Raw genomic sequence first — 14,125 nt, 5'->3', positions numbered from 1 at the left:
TTTGCTTGCTTGACAATTACAATGTTTCACCAAGCTCAGGTGCTCCTGGATCTGCCTGCCTAACAGTAACTTCAGACAATGAACTTTCTTGAGAGCTACACAAAGCTCCTAACATAACATATTGTAACTGAAAAATGTAACTGCAAAATAAGCAACCTCACTGATACTCTAAACGATAATGTAGTCATGGTGCTAATGACCTAACCTAACCTATAGGCATAAATAAATGTGGCCACTTGGAGAAAGGCCCACTCTACCTCCTTCCCTGCCTCTGCATCTTGTCTCGATGTGTCACCCTTTATTATTATTATTCCTCACAATAAACTGCAGCATAGAGAGGCAGCAAAATGATATAGAGGTAATTTTGTTTTGACACGAAATAAGAGGACAGGGGAGGTGAAGACAAGAGTTAGACAGGTCTTTCCCAGGTCATCCCCACCCCCACTGTAGAATAGACTAGGGACCAAAATCCCAGTGGAAAGCCGGTTGGAGAACACTAGAAATAGCCATGTAAGTCTGGGGGCATCTAAAACAGGATTTGTTCCTTGCTTTTCAGGAAGAAAATTCCAGCATGTTACTCCTTCAACAATATGATTTGGGTACAATGCGGCAGAAATGGTGGCAGGTGCATTTAGGTAGAGAAAGGACATGAGAGACCAACCATCCCTGGTTCCCTGGGGTCTAGGTATGGCCTGGCAGAAATTCCCAAATTCTCATGTGTCCCTGGGGAAAGATGGAAAGTGGCTAAAGGTGAAATGGCATCAGTGACCGTGACAACAGATATGGGAAGCCTGGTCACCAGGGACACTGGTCAAGCACTCCAGGAGCAGTCCCCAATGCAGTGGTAAAACTGAGATCCTAAACCACTCCCCAGTTGAGTGCAGGGAGCACAGTGGCTGCCACCTCAAGACCAGGAGTGTGAGCTACACTCAACTGTTGCCAGGGAGAGAGTCACAGAAAACAGAAGGACCATCCAGACCCCCCCACCCCCGCCCCTGGCCCCCCACAGCTTCCTGGGGAGAGAAAGGAGAGTGAGCACTAGGAGCAACTCTAGAAGAGGCAGAAGAGATGAGAGTACTGTAAATGGTTCATTTTGTTCCCAACAGGAGGGGAGCATGAGAGGCTGAGAGACAAGAGCAGAAGACTTATGGAAAAATATTTTTAGCATCAAAAAAATCAGATTACAGTACATCTATCCAATCCATGGAATGATACTTTGCTATGAGGCATGAACTGTTTGTTGATGCACACAACCTAGAAGAAATCAGGCTAAGAAAGCCAAGGTCAAGAGGATGCATGAATTCCTACATGAATTCATTTATATAGCACTTAAAAAACAACAGAGATGGACAACAGATTAGTGGTTGCCAGGGGTCAGGGATGTGGGGCAGTGGCTGTGGTTATGAAGAGGTAGCTTTGGAAGCCTTTTGACAGTACAATGAAGTATCTTGCTTGTGGTGATGGTGATGGTTGTGTGATTCATGTGAGAATCACAAGCCACACACACACACACACACACGCATATACACACACGTTTACCTGTATAACTGGTATAACCGCGCAAGCTCTGTGGCTTGCACGGTGTTGATGTCATTGATGTCATGGTTTTAATGTGGCACTACAGTTATGCACCATGCAACCCTTGGGGGCCCTGGGTGAAGGGTGCATAGGGACCTCCCTGTACACTTCATTTCAACTTCATATGAATCTGTAATTATTTCCAAGTGAAAAATTGAAAAACTATTAGAAGGGACAGGGCATCAGGGTGGCACTTACTTCAGGTAAGGCTCAGGGGGAAGACAGTTCTTCATGTTGTAGTTGCAGTTATTCAATAGTTTAATTTCAAATATATAAAATAAATTATTTTAAAACAGCTTTTTAGGATTATCTGTTTTAAAAAATATTAGTGGAGCCTTTCTTAATTTCATTAATGAAGTGGGTAATGGGAAGTTGGGATCTGTTTGTTTCTCAGCTGCTCTGTCTCTGACCCTGGGAGGCAGGGCGAGCCCATCAATATGAAGTACCTACCTTGCCACTGACAATCTCTAGGCCAATGGCATCCACTTTGGCACTGCTGATCCCCAGGAGGACACCATTTTCTGAGGAGGTACGAAACTCGAGTGTGATGTTTAAATCTGACCGGACTCTATAGCCTTCTTTGACTGAAAAACACAAGGACAGTACTGAGTCAGGGTTGAGTCCTGCGGGGCCTCGCCTGGCTCAGGCTAAGAGGTGCAGACAGGGCTGGCTGTGCACCTGGCCTGTTGACTAAGGGTCAAGATCTGGCTCCAGCTCCTCTTCTGAATCCAGCTTCTTCCCCACCAGCAAGTCACTCTCACCCAACCCTTTGGAATTGCGCTTTCTCATCCATAAGAAGGAATACTGCTCTTAAAGAAGACTCGCAGTCAGCTGTGACAAGTCAGAACAGAGCATAAGCAGGCAACCCTTCATCCACAGTCATGGGAGCATGTGGCACTGTCCCTGATGGACACAACTGTCTGTGGCAATTTTTCCCATATGCTGTTGGGGCTTGAGTCCTGTATCCTTTCTTCATTATATTTCCAGGCTCTATCCCTAGTACCAGGTCTATCATTATTGACTGAGTACATGAGACTCCCAACTAGGATTTATAAAAGTGCAGATTGAATTGAATGATTTTTTAATTCAGTGATAAAAAAGCTAAGAAACCAAACCAGGAATGTTAGCAATTACAGGCAGTGTCACCATGCTGGAGGCTGAAGGAAAAATGGGAGCACATCTTGTTACCAGTGCCTAGCAGCCACGGTCCCAGGGGAGCCGAAATCATGGAGGGGGTCCTGAGCCTCGTAGGTGACAGGAAGCACTAAGTGAAGTTATATTCCCTTCCCCCTCCCTGTCCAAACTCCTGCTACAACCCCTGGGCACTGAGGATCTAGATAGTTCATGTAGCTGATTTTTAATTCAAAGGCCTTTATTAACTCGGGACAGTAAATGTGCTTTATAGCTACTTGGTGAGAGTATGGGGAAGCCAGTACCCACTGTCTGCCCTCTGTCAGGAGTCCAGTCCCGTTCTGCGATCTGCAGCACACAAGACCTGAGGAGGCTTTTACATGAACAGGTGAGACATCAGAAATACCCAGGAACACTGAACTAAATATGGTCTTCCTGGGTCCTGCCCAGCTGGGTCCTGTCTTGGATCCTTGTCATCTTAGAATATACATCAATCCTTAAGATTTCTTTTGAGTCTGTTGATAATACATACCAAGAGCTGCATATCCACTTCCATCAAAGAAAGTTCCTTCTTGGGCCACGGTATAGCACCTGCCTACTGCAAAGGCAGACACTGGGCTGTCCTTGTCCAGCTGTTTGCTGTTAACTGACACCTCACTAATGCAGGCAGGAATGCTGTGGGTGATCTAAACCAAAGGATATGGGAGAGCAGGGATTATAATAAGGCTAGGACAAATTGTTCTTGTACTTACTTAAATTCATTTCAATAAAACCCATTATAATATTGTCTTTTGGTTTTTAAAACTTAATTACCATAATACTTCACATGAACATTTAACTTAAAGCTGCCACTGGAGTATCTTTGCTAATAATGCAGTGAAAGCATTTTCTATTGTTTTAGTGAAATATTGTGCAAATCAAGAATGCTGGGTACACTATGTGCAAATATAAATTCACTGGATTTTCCTGAGTTGTTTTGGGACTAAGTGGCTGTGGAAAGTGAAATGTTCTTAACTAATAAGAGGAAAAGCTGGTTGGGCTTCAGGGGAATCTGTAATACAATATCTATGAACATGACTGAAAAGGTCTGCACCTTGCAGGTCAGTGCCAGGTTCAAACAAGATGATTTAAACTTTAGCTTGTTAAGAATTACATTCTCCTACAAAATTATGTTCTCCTACAAAATAAACAAAACCATAACAAAGGTAACATGGACCCCACGCAGAGAATGTTGCTTACATTTCCAATGTTCCTGGGCCTGTACTGGGAGGGAAGGCCTCCCAGGTACAGCATCCCCTCCACGTCCAGTGTGGTTCCATCTCCCACCATGGTCACCATGGGGGATTCTTGGCCATCAACAGCCATAACTCCTTTTCTTTTAAAGTACTCTGTCTTGACCTACAGCAGAATGAAAACATCCATAATTTTTAAGAAATCTGAGAAACTTTCAACAGATACATGTTTGAAATATATATTCCTTTTAGCTGTAATAGCTTGAAAAAAAACACCCTAATGGATGGCTTGGATTTTTGCAGTTGGTGTTGAGAACAGGCTAAACCTGGCAGAAGATGGGAATCAGACTGTATATCAGAGAGTGTTACAGAAGCCTGGGTTATTAGAAATAAAATGCCATGATGGGTGGCTTGGTCCCTACCCCACAGGTGGGCTTTCTTTACTTCTCATGAAGTTGAGAACATTGTTGATAACTCCCATCCATCCTGCTGATGCTTGCTGAGCATCCATTAGGTGCTGGGTACCAAGCAAGGCTCTGAGGATGTTTCAGGAAGCAGAAAAAGAGCCCTACCTCCAAGGAGCTTCCATTCTCTGGGGGACATATCAGACACAAGGCAATCTAGAGAATAGCAGCATTTCCTCCAGGGAAAAGGAGTGAGCACCAGAGATCAATGGAATAAAGCTCAGAACGGGTAGCCATGAGCCTCCCTAGAACATACCGTGTGCCACTTGCCATCATTGAGCAGCGTGGGGTGAGTGACCTTGGTTCGGCCTTTGCCAAGGTCAAACATGAAATGGAGATAGCCCCCGTGGAGCTGGAGTGTGGCATAGTCCACTTGGTTCTGATGAGCCATGTAGTAAATCAGACCACTGGAGGCAAATGTCCGGATAGTTAGCTGAACCAAGAGCCTGGAGGAGAACAAGAGCTCAGCATCAGAAAGACAGAGGCTGTTCTTAAAAGTTTTAAAATCACCTTGAGGGGAGACCCCAATCATTGTTTTGGCATCCATACTTAACATCTCAAGAGTGAGAGGCATCTGCTCCTTTATCCATTTGTGCATCCATTCATTTAATTGGTAGCTACTGATCCCTGTCTGCTAGGAACTCTTCTAGGAGGAAGCAGTAATAAGGGGGAGGCTCCTTCCGTCATGAAATTAATGTCAGAAATGTATGAGAGTTCTAACCAGTCACAGAGAGGCTGACTGGGGACTGTGCTGGGCACTTAGGAGGAAGCTCTGACAAGATGGCATTTCAGTTGAGATCTGAATGACAAAAAGGAGCAAGACCTGGCCCAGCTGGGTAGGACAATCTTTGATCTGTTTTCTAAAAATACAGTGTGCTTTAAAATAGGGGGTTTGATATGGATGACAGTCCAGAATCTCCACCTGGGGCAGGCTGGGAGCTGGAGCCACTGCAGGAGGACTGGAAGGTTATACTTGGGCAGGTCTCCTTCAAAAGGACACATGTCACCACGTCTTCCTGATCCACCTGACAGTGAGACATCTCAGAGGGTCTTTAGAATAAGACCTAGCCTGGTGCAGTGGCACACACCTGTAATAAGACCTAGCCTGGTGCAGTGGCGCACACCTGTAGCTTGGGAGGCTGAGGCAGAAGGATTGAGAGTTCAAAGCCAGCCTCAACAACTTAGCAAGGTCCTAAGCAACTCAGTGAGACCCTGTCTCTAAATAAAATATAAAAAAGGGCAGGGATGTGGCTCAGTATTCCTGGTATCAAAAAAAAAAAAAAAAGAAAGAAAAGAAAAAAAGAACACTACTTACCTCCTTCTGACAGCTGACTGATTAAAAGGCAACATCAAGTGGCTGCTTTGTGAGAGGCCAAACTGGTAAGCACCAGGCACATAACCTGGAGCAATGTCCACTGCACACTGTTCCTGCAAGAGACACAGAGGGACACTCAGCCACAGCCGCCAGGATATTAACACAGATGTATTCTTTCAGGGAAAAAAAAAATCTCTGAGAAGATATTGCACCCAAATAGGAGCATGCGCCAGCGTGTCTGCACAGGTTTAAATCTTTAGTTGAAATAACACTTGACAGCCCCTTTTCTCTGAGAATGTGATTAGAACCTCTTTCATCTTCATCCACCCAAGTTCACTGGCCTTTATAGTGACACTATAGTGACACATTGGAGTCCCTCCAATCATTTTCATCAAGCCCAGGGGGCAAAGGCCTTGCTGTCCCTCTTTAGTCTCTATGGATGACCCTGAAGGTGACTGTGGCCAGCACAGTTCTGGGAGAGGGAAGTACCCATAGGACTTATGGGGCCTTGAGTTTAAATAGTGGGGTTAGAAGGACTCCTAGAACTGGGGCACCCAGGGAGGGTGCCTGGACAGGTACTGGCTGCCTCACAGTGCTTCATCTTGACCCCAAATCAAGAGAAGCCCACCCAGTATGTCAGTTTTGCATCTTGGGATTGGCAGATATAACCAAGAAAACTGTCCTGAACTCAAATGGGCCCTGCTTAGAAGGTACTGCATTTTGGATAACTGGGCCATCGTCTAAATTATTAAAGTACATCCTGCCAACCAAAGAAATAGAGAAATCAGGAAGGGAGAAAGTGAAAAGAACAACAACCGGCTTTTCCCCAATGAATCAAGTCTCTCTTTTTTTTTTTTCTTAAGCAACAATGATGTATACAGTGGCTTATATTAAGTACTTATTTTCCCGTTTCCCCAACTACATCTAAAGTGATATTGAGGCATTATAGAAATGCTGCCAAAAGAACTTGCTATCTATGTCAGCCCAGTCAGGTTGCCTACGCCTTCTGGCCTGCAGCCAAAAACACGGGTCGTGTCACCTCGAGGTTGGCTCAGAGCACCCTTCTCCACCTGTTCTCTGTTCTGCTGTTTTTAAAAGTTTTAAAATCACCTGGAGGGGAGAACCCAATCACAGGAAGGATGATCCCTGGGAGTCACTTTCCCAGGATCCTTTGACAAATGACTTCCAGATGTTCTGCCATTCAGAGGCGCTGCCTGGAGACTACAAGGCACATAGAGGAGACGCTGGAGCATTCTTCCCTCCCTACCATCTTCAGGTGCCCTCCCTTAGGCTCAGTTCCCACCAGGTGTCCCAAGCTCCTGGGGGCTGGGGATGACCTCCTCCCCTTGCTTCATGGCTCCAGTTCCAGCTTTCCCAACATCTTTATGACCGAGTCCCATCTTTATTTCCCCTGGCATGTGCTCTCTCTGACTGGACCTGGCTGATACTATTAAAAAAAAAATCACTCTTACAGGAAGTGGTAGAGTTGAGGGCTCTGGCAGGAGCTCACTGTCCTCTCCAGGAAGGGCCAGCTTGGGCCTTTCTGAAAGCAAGCAGGTGTCCAAGTCTGCTTGTTCATGGCCAACTGCACGGGTGAAATCCAAAAGTCTACATACAAACAAGAAATGGTCAAAATTAAGATACTACAGACCAACACAGGAACCCACGTCAACTGATTACTGTGCAATTAAACCAATAACATATTTCTCACAGAGTAACCACACTGACCATCCTTCACAGTGATGAGTCATTGACACGGACCATCTTATACATCATCTTGTTTCTTTCTTCTGCTTGAAGTGAGGATCTACCCTCTACCCCATGCCCGCATTGGAGACCTGTTCACTCCTGAGCATCCCTCAATTCAGTCACCCCCCGCTCCTGCAGTCTTGGCTGGGATACCTCAGGACAAAGTTCTGTCTCTGGGTCCCACAGTGCTGCATAGAGGTCTCCACTAAACACTGTCTCCTTGTTTGAAGGTTTCCCTTGCCAGGTGGTCATGAGCTACATTTGTCACATGTCCCTTTACTCTGCAGCTCTAGCAGCGTGTTCTGTGTCTACCTGGATCCTTCTGGAACTGCTCCAAGGACATGGCCATGAACCACAGAGAAATGTTTCTGTCCTATCAAGTCCACAACTTAGTGGATTTCAGGAGCATGACAACGCCTGATGAATGAGTCAATGAATGAGCAGCCACTGAGTGAGTAATGTTCTAACTGTACAAACTACAGAACCAAGGCTCTGAGACTGTAACTGGGCGAAGCCAATGTAGTGTTTTATTCTTACCAATTTCAGGAACTCCTAAGAGTTAACTCTCCGGAGGATAACATTGTGACTATGAAAGATCCAAGTCCTTTCAGGTCACAAGGCAAGTTAGAGATTCAACCAGGTCAGAGCCCCTGTCTCCTGATGCTCAGTTTCTGTTCTAATCAGCAGCAGACGAAGGCAGAGAGCAAGCAAGAAGGAACAGCTCATGGGCACAGGCTAATTCTTTTCTTCACCACAAGCTCCACATAGGGAATGAAGACTCCCAGTTCTTAATTATATAAAATTGTGTAGGGGGAGACATCAATAATCTGAAGCTATAGTAGCTCTATTGTAAAAGGCTCCTTCAAAGCAGTATAATCAATACAAGAAACTTGCATCACAAAATCTCTATGTTCTTTCAAATTCACAATGAAAATTTATGTTAACCTTAGCTAACCTTATGTTAACCTCGACAAACTCATGTGGCTAATGTTCAATGACTTTTTAATGAACTATGTATGATCACATCTGTCCATCATTCTAATCCAATAAAATCCATTTTGGAGGTGGATATTTGTGATAGATCAACAGGGTTCATTTGTTATTAAGAACTTGCAGTATTTTAGGCAATTTCAAAGAGCAAAATTAGATCCAAGTTCAGAGTCTCAGTTTTCCAGCCTGGGATGAGCAGATACAACCAAGAAAAATGTCCTAAGCTCAAACATGGGACCTGCTTTAGAAGGTACTGCGCAGTTACACTTACTCCATGTTGAAGATCAGGTTTTTAATACAGCCCTGGAATGATTTCCTCATTTTGAGCATCGGTATCTCCTCATCCTCAGGAATCCCTCCTATGTATAGGTTGGATATGTTTATTGTCTTGCTCTCTGCCAGAGCACTCAATTTCAATTCTACAGGACTGGTCTCATCCAACTGGACAGTGATAATTCTAAAAGAACAAAGGAGAAAATAAAATGATTCAAACTTAATAAAAACTGGCTCCATTTAAATGTATAATTCCAGCAAGCTCTTCCCAAATAATAAATTTTCCCTGAAATAAATGTTAATACAATATTGTGTGCTAAAAAAGGTGAATCTTGAAAATTAAAGCTTACAATTCTCCAGAAATGAATGAAATGCTATTAAACACTGAATTTGATTGCTTTTTAGTGAATATTTACAGTTTTTTTTTTTTTACTTTTCAATCTATGATAAAAATGTTTTATGTGCTTTTAAAAACCATGGTCTTCCATTCTGCGGGAATTACCCAGGAATGTTGATATAATACTATTACTCAATAGTAATGACACAATCTACTAATACTATATTTCCTGCTGCAGAATTAATCCAATGTAAAAGTTTATATTGGGCCTCAGTCAAGGGCAAGGTGAAGGTTGATCATACGTGAATATTCCACAAATATCTCACTGAAAAGCAAATGAAACTGATTCCAAGGAAGTATTCAAGCAAGTTTCTAGAATTATTCTAAAATGATAAAAATTCTGAATGTTAATGATGTAATACTAATTATCTCATTGATTTAACTGCACAGGGTACCCTAACAAGAGAGCTTTTATCCTCCTGAAGTAAATGTCTTGCCATGCTACAGTACCTCCGATTCCTAACCAAGGAGATGGAATGCTCTTGTCCATCGCCATAGGTGCCCGTGGGAGCATGCAAGAGAGCCTTCCTCAAGCTGGTTCCATCCCCAGAACTCACATGTACTTCAATGTGGCCTTCAATCAGCATGATGGAAAAGAAGGGCTAGGGAGATTGCAAACAAAATGCATTACTAGAATATTAACATTTTCATCTTACACAGATAATGTAGGAATAGCAATAGCAAACAAACAATTTCTCAGGAATCTCACCATCTTTCACAACTACTTTAAAGTTTTTAATTACTCTCTAAACTTTGCTCATATAATTTATACTCGGCATTATGCTATCATCACTAACCATGTCAAAGATTTATTTTTACATAGCCTCGGACTTAGTATTTATTGCTACATAATGTACAAACAAGTTGAGATATTATGATTTGTATTTTTAGTAATGAAACTTTTAAGCCATTGCTAATTTTTTATTATCATACATGTAAACATTTAATTAAGATCTTTTTTTGCCTTCTAATATTTCTACAAGTGACATTAAGAGGTTGAAGGGTTTGAACATGTTTAAAACTCTTCTGCTGCATTGAAAAGAGGTGTAACAATTTGTGAAGCCACCAGCAAAACTAAAATGTGAGTATTTAAGTGTACTAGCACTGCAGGATGCCATTTCTTTATGTAAGAAAACTTTGAAATGCAAGTAACCCTATGAAGATCAGTGGAGAAAAAGAAGAGTTTGGCAGTTCCTCAAAGAGTAAAACACAGAATTCCACTCATGAGTATAGACCCAGAAGAACTGAAAACAGGAACTTAAACAATTACATGCATAAGTTCACGGTAGTATTATTCATAAGAGCCAAAGAGCAGAAATAACCCAACGTTCATCAATGAACTAAGTGATGAACAGTGGGGTATACTCACAGAGAAATGCTATTCAGCTGTAAACAAGAGTGGAGGAACCTTGAAAACACACTAAGTAAAAACACAAAAGATCACATCATGTGTGATTTGATTTGCATAAAATATCCAGAACAGGTAGAGTCCATCTATAGAGACAGAGAGAAGACCAGTGGTTGTCTGGGGTAGGTGAGATGAGAAGTACTTCCTTACTCACCAAAGGTGATGGAAATATCTGGAATTAGACAGAGGAGGTGGTTTCCCTAACACTGTGAATGCACTCAATTGTAGTGAATTTGTTCACTTGAAAATGGTTAGTTTTAGCTTATATGAACTTCACCTCCATTAAAAAAATATTGATTGGTGAAGCACACACACCAATCTCAAGTCATCATCAGTCCTTCATTCAGTGGCCCATACCATGTTTGGGGTCTGCAGACTCGTGTTCCAGTCCTGGCTCTGACACCTAACAGCTTTGGTTAGGTTAATTAGGCTTTCTAAACTTGGTTTTTTTTTTTTGGTTCCAGGGATTCAACTCAGGGGCACTTGACCACTAAGCCACATCCCCACCCCTATTTTGTATTTTATTTAGAGACAGGGTCTCACTGAGTTGCTTAGTGTCTTGCTTTTGCTGAGGCTGGCTTAGAACATTTGATCTTCCTGCCTCAGCTTCCCGTGCCACTGGGATTACAGGTTGTGCGCTGCTTAAACTAATTTACTCAGTAAAATAGAAGGAAGTAGCATCTACCTTGCACAGTAGAGCAGGTGTGTGGGTTCGAATTCATTAAGATGGCATATTAGTATTCTTAATGTCTCTTCCAATTAGATGCCACACAAGTTTGAGCAGAAGATAGGGTAAAATATCTCCTATGCTCTTGAAAAGGAATAAAAATATGGAAAACCATCATCCCCTCCCACTGCTAGTCCTGTGTTCATCACAAGCCACATTCCTCTTTCTGTCCCCTAAAGATAGTTTTGATCCAAATAGAATGTAAGTACTTTTTGTTTTAGCCTTAGAATGAAGAGTAACAACCATAACATATGGAAGAAAACTTGGTATGTGCCATCTGGAGTAGCTTTAATTAGAGGTAGGCAGCAAATACCTTTTTTTCTCAGTCACTAGACATGGAAGATGGATTATGTAATACACAAAATCACCGATTCATAAGAGAGAGATGTTCAGTGGTTGTAACTTTTACCTGATGAGAGTGAATATGTGTAAAGAACTGGGATCCAGCTATAATACATGTTTATGAGTCAGAAATTTTCTATTAGATGTTTCCAGAAGTCATGTCCTTCCTAAGCACGGAGGCTACTCACCACATGTGCCTGACGTCGATTCTGCCTCTCTGCATCCCTGCCGAGGGCAGCCAGGATGATGCCACTGTTGTTCTGGGTGGCAAATGTGGCCAACAATTCCGATTCTGGTGACAAAGACGTGGGTGGCAACTCCACATAGCCGCCTCTCAGGAAGCTAACACTCTGGATAGGCTGGTCACAGAGGGGAGAGAACACAGTAAGTTCCCATGTGCAGGCTGATGGTTCTGCCCACTTCCGTCGCATCTCTTTTTTATCCACCTGATGGGCTGAGATCTAGTTACATCAGCATGTTGATAAACCAAGGACCATTTATAGAAATGCATTCCAATACGGATGAAAATGTTTCCCACCTCCAACCTACAGCCTTTTCTCACTCCATAGGAATTTCTGAGCAAATCAAAGGTTGATCTGGATATTTCCAGGTTCCTGATACAGCCCATATAGCTTTTGCTGGTGATACCTTTCCTAGAGGGAAGGACAAGAGAACAAATGCAATGAAGTTAGGTTTTATAATTCCATTTTTGAAAGACAGAATAGAAAATGGGCCTATGCACATAGAAAACCTGTTCCGGACATCACGGCAGAAGTGTGTAGGCCTTCCTATAAGAACCAACACCTCCTAAGGACTAGAGCAAGGATTGAATTTAGTCAGTTTGGTTACATGGTGGCTACCTATGAAAAGAAATATATTCACTATTTTAAGGGAAACCCTTGTAGCCATTACAATTTAAATATACTCCTTAACACACAGTTTTTTAAAAATTTGTTTGTTTTTTTTTAGATATTCATGACAGTAGAGTGTATTTTGATATATTATACATACACGGAGTAACTTATTTAAGAAAGGTCAAGCACCATCATGAGGAAGTTATAGCACAGAGATGGCAAACCAGTTTCCACAAAGAGTAGAGCCCTGGGGGCAAGTGTGGGTAAAGTGACTTCCTAGGATCAGATGGTAAGAGAAATCACTGCCTACTATCTTTATTGAATATTCAGGAACTTTGTCCCAAAGAAAATAACTGCATTTGGTAATGTTTGGGATTATCCAAATCCTTATTAATTAGCCTCCAATTCACACCATATGTATCTCAACGGAAGTTGCCATACTCCTGGTCAGGGTCAGGCTCTCCTTTCCAAAATATGAGGACCACTGAATATCTCTGAGCGTACTCTCGGGCGTTAGCTAATCACATAAGAGTCTGCAGTAACATGGTTTCCATGTTTCCCCTCACTGTTTTTCTCCATGGTGAGCAATCAGCTGTGGATCATTTAGCAACAACAGGATTTGGGTGAATACTTCAAGCCTTGTGGATCTCAGTTTCTTCCCATGTAAATGAAGAAGCTGGTCTTGATGATCCCAAGTCCTTTCTACCATGAACATGTGTGATTTGGGCTTCTGTCCTTTTCTCCAGTGTCTACACTATGTGTCATATAGGCAGAGTGCAAATGAATTATGACACAGCTGTGGCTATAGAAATATGCCTTCCACCCCTGGACCCCAGTCCCACAATGGCGGGGAATGAGATCTAGGATGATCAGGAGACGGGCTTCTAGTCCTGGCTCTGTCTTGATGGGGAGCTGAGGCATGGAGAGGGACTGACTTCCCTAAAGTTTAGATGTATTCATTTTGAAGACCAGGTGACTATGGTTGCAAAATATCCTCCTTGGAACTTTCAGAGATTTCTTGCAAAGGGAAGGAGGAAGTGAAGAGGTAGATCTGGGCTACTTAGCCATTGTAATTGGAATGGCTGTACTTCTGTGTGTCAGGGTTCTGTGAAAGAACTTGACTTACAAGATAGGCACTGCAGTTTGAATCTTATATTACCTCTACTGGCCGGAAGTTGAAGGCAGGGTCACCAGCCTGTTGTACTACTGCGAAGTGGCAGAACCTTTAAGAGGTAAGGCCTAGTGGAAGGCACTTAGGTGATTAAGGGTGTCCTCCTGCAGAGGACATTGGGACCCCAGCCATTCCTGTTTTCTTTGCCTCCCAGCTGCCATGAGGTGAGCATCTTTGTTCTACTATGTGTTTCCTGCTAAGACGCCTTGCTTCACCAGAGATCCAAAAGCAATAGCCTAACCAATCATGGACTAAAGCCTCTAAAACTGTAAGCCAAAATAAATCTTTCCTCCTTTAAAGTCAATTATCTCAGTTATTTTGTCACAGCTATGGAAAGCTGACTAATGCAACAGGGTACAAGGCATAATAGGGCTAGGAATGTACATTAGAGAACCACTGGGCTGTGGGATCCAGTTTGGACATCTGATGACCCCAGTCCTGGCCTTGACTACAGGCCTTTCACATGTGACTTTTTTTTTTAATAGTGTGAATAA

The 14,125-nt window shown here is 42.8% G+C and overlaps 1 protein-coding gene across 1 annotated transcript in view; it reads right to left on the bottom strand.

The window, feature by feature from the left end:
- LAMA1 (laminin subunit alpha 1) overlaps window positions 1–14,125 on the bottom strand; it is a gene marked incomplete at its 3' end in the record, with an annotated part of 152,632 nt that overhangs the window by 2,610 nt on the left and 135,897 nt on the right. The window contains exons 52-61 of the mRNA XM_081263467.1: window positions 12,145–12,259; window positions 11,795–11,965; window positions 9,580–9,731; window positions 8,731–8,916; window positions 7,193–7,328; window positions 5,721–5,833; window positions 4,662–4,851; window positions 3,949–4,107; window positions 3,242–3,395; window positions 2,029–2,162 (exon numbers count right to left, since the gene is read on the bottom strand). Coding sequence (XP_081119593.1) covers window positions 2,029–2,162; window positions 3,242–3,395; window positions 3,949–4,107; window positions 4,662–4,851; window positions 5,721–5,833; window positions 7,193–7,328; window positions 8,731–8,916; window positions 9,580–9,731; window positions 11,795–11,965; window positions 12,145–12,259 — 1,510 coding nt within the window. The remainder of the gene's footprint in view (window positions 1–2,028; window positions 2,163–3,241; window positions 3,396–3,948; window positions 4,108–4,661; window positions 4,852–5,720; window positions 5,834–7,192; window positions 7,329–8,730; window positions 8,917–9,579; window positions 9,732–11,794; window positions 11,966–12,144; window positions 12,260–14,125) is intronic.

The sequence above is a fragment of the Spermophilus citellus genome, assembly GCF_964194105.1.
Source record: "Spermophilus citellus genome assembly, chromosome: 12".
NCBI classification, from domain to species: domain Eukaryota; kingdom Metazoa; phylum Chordata; class Mammalia; order Rodentia; family Sciuridae; genus Spermophilus; species Spermophilus citellus.
Note: the sequence above shows the minus strand (reverse complement) of the source record. Positions and strands in the feature narration are given on the sequence as shown.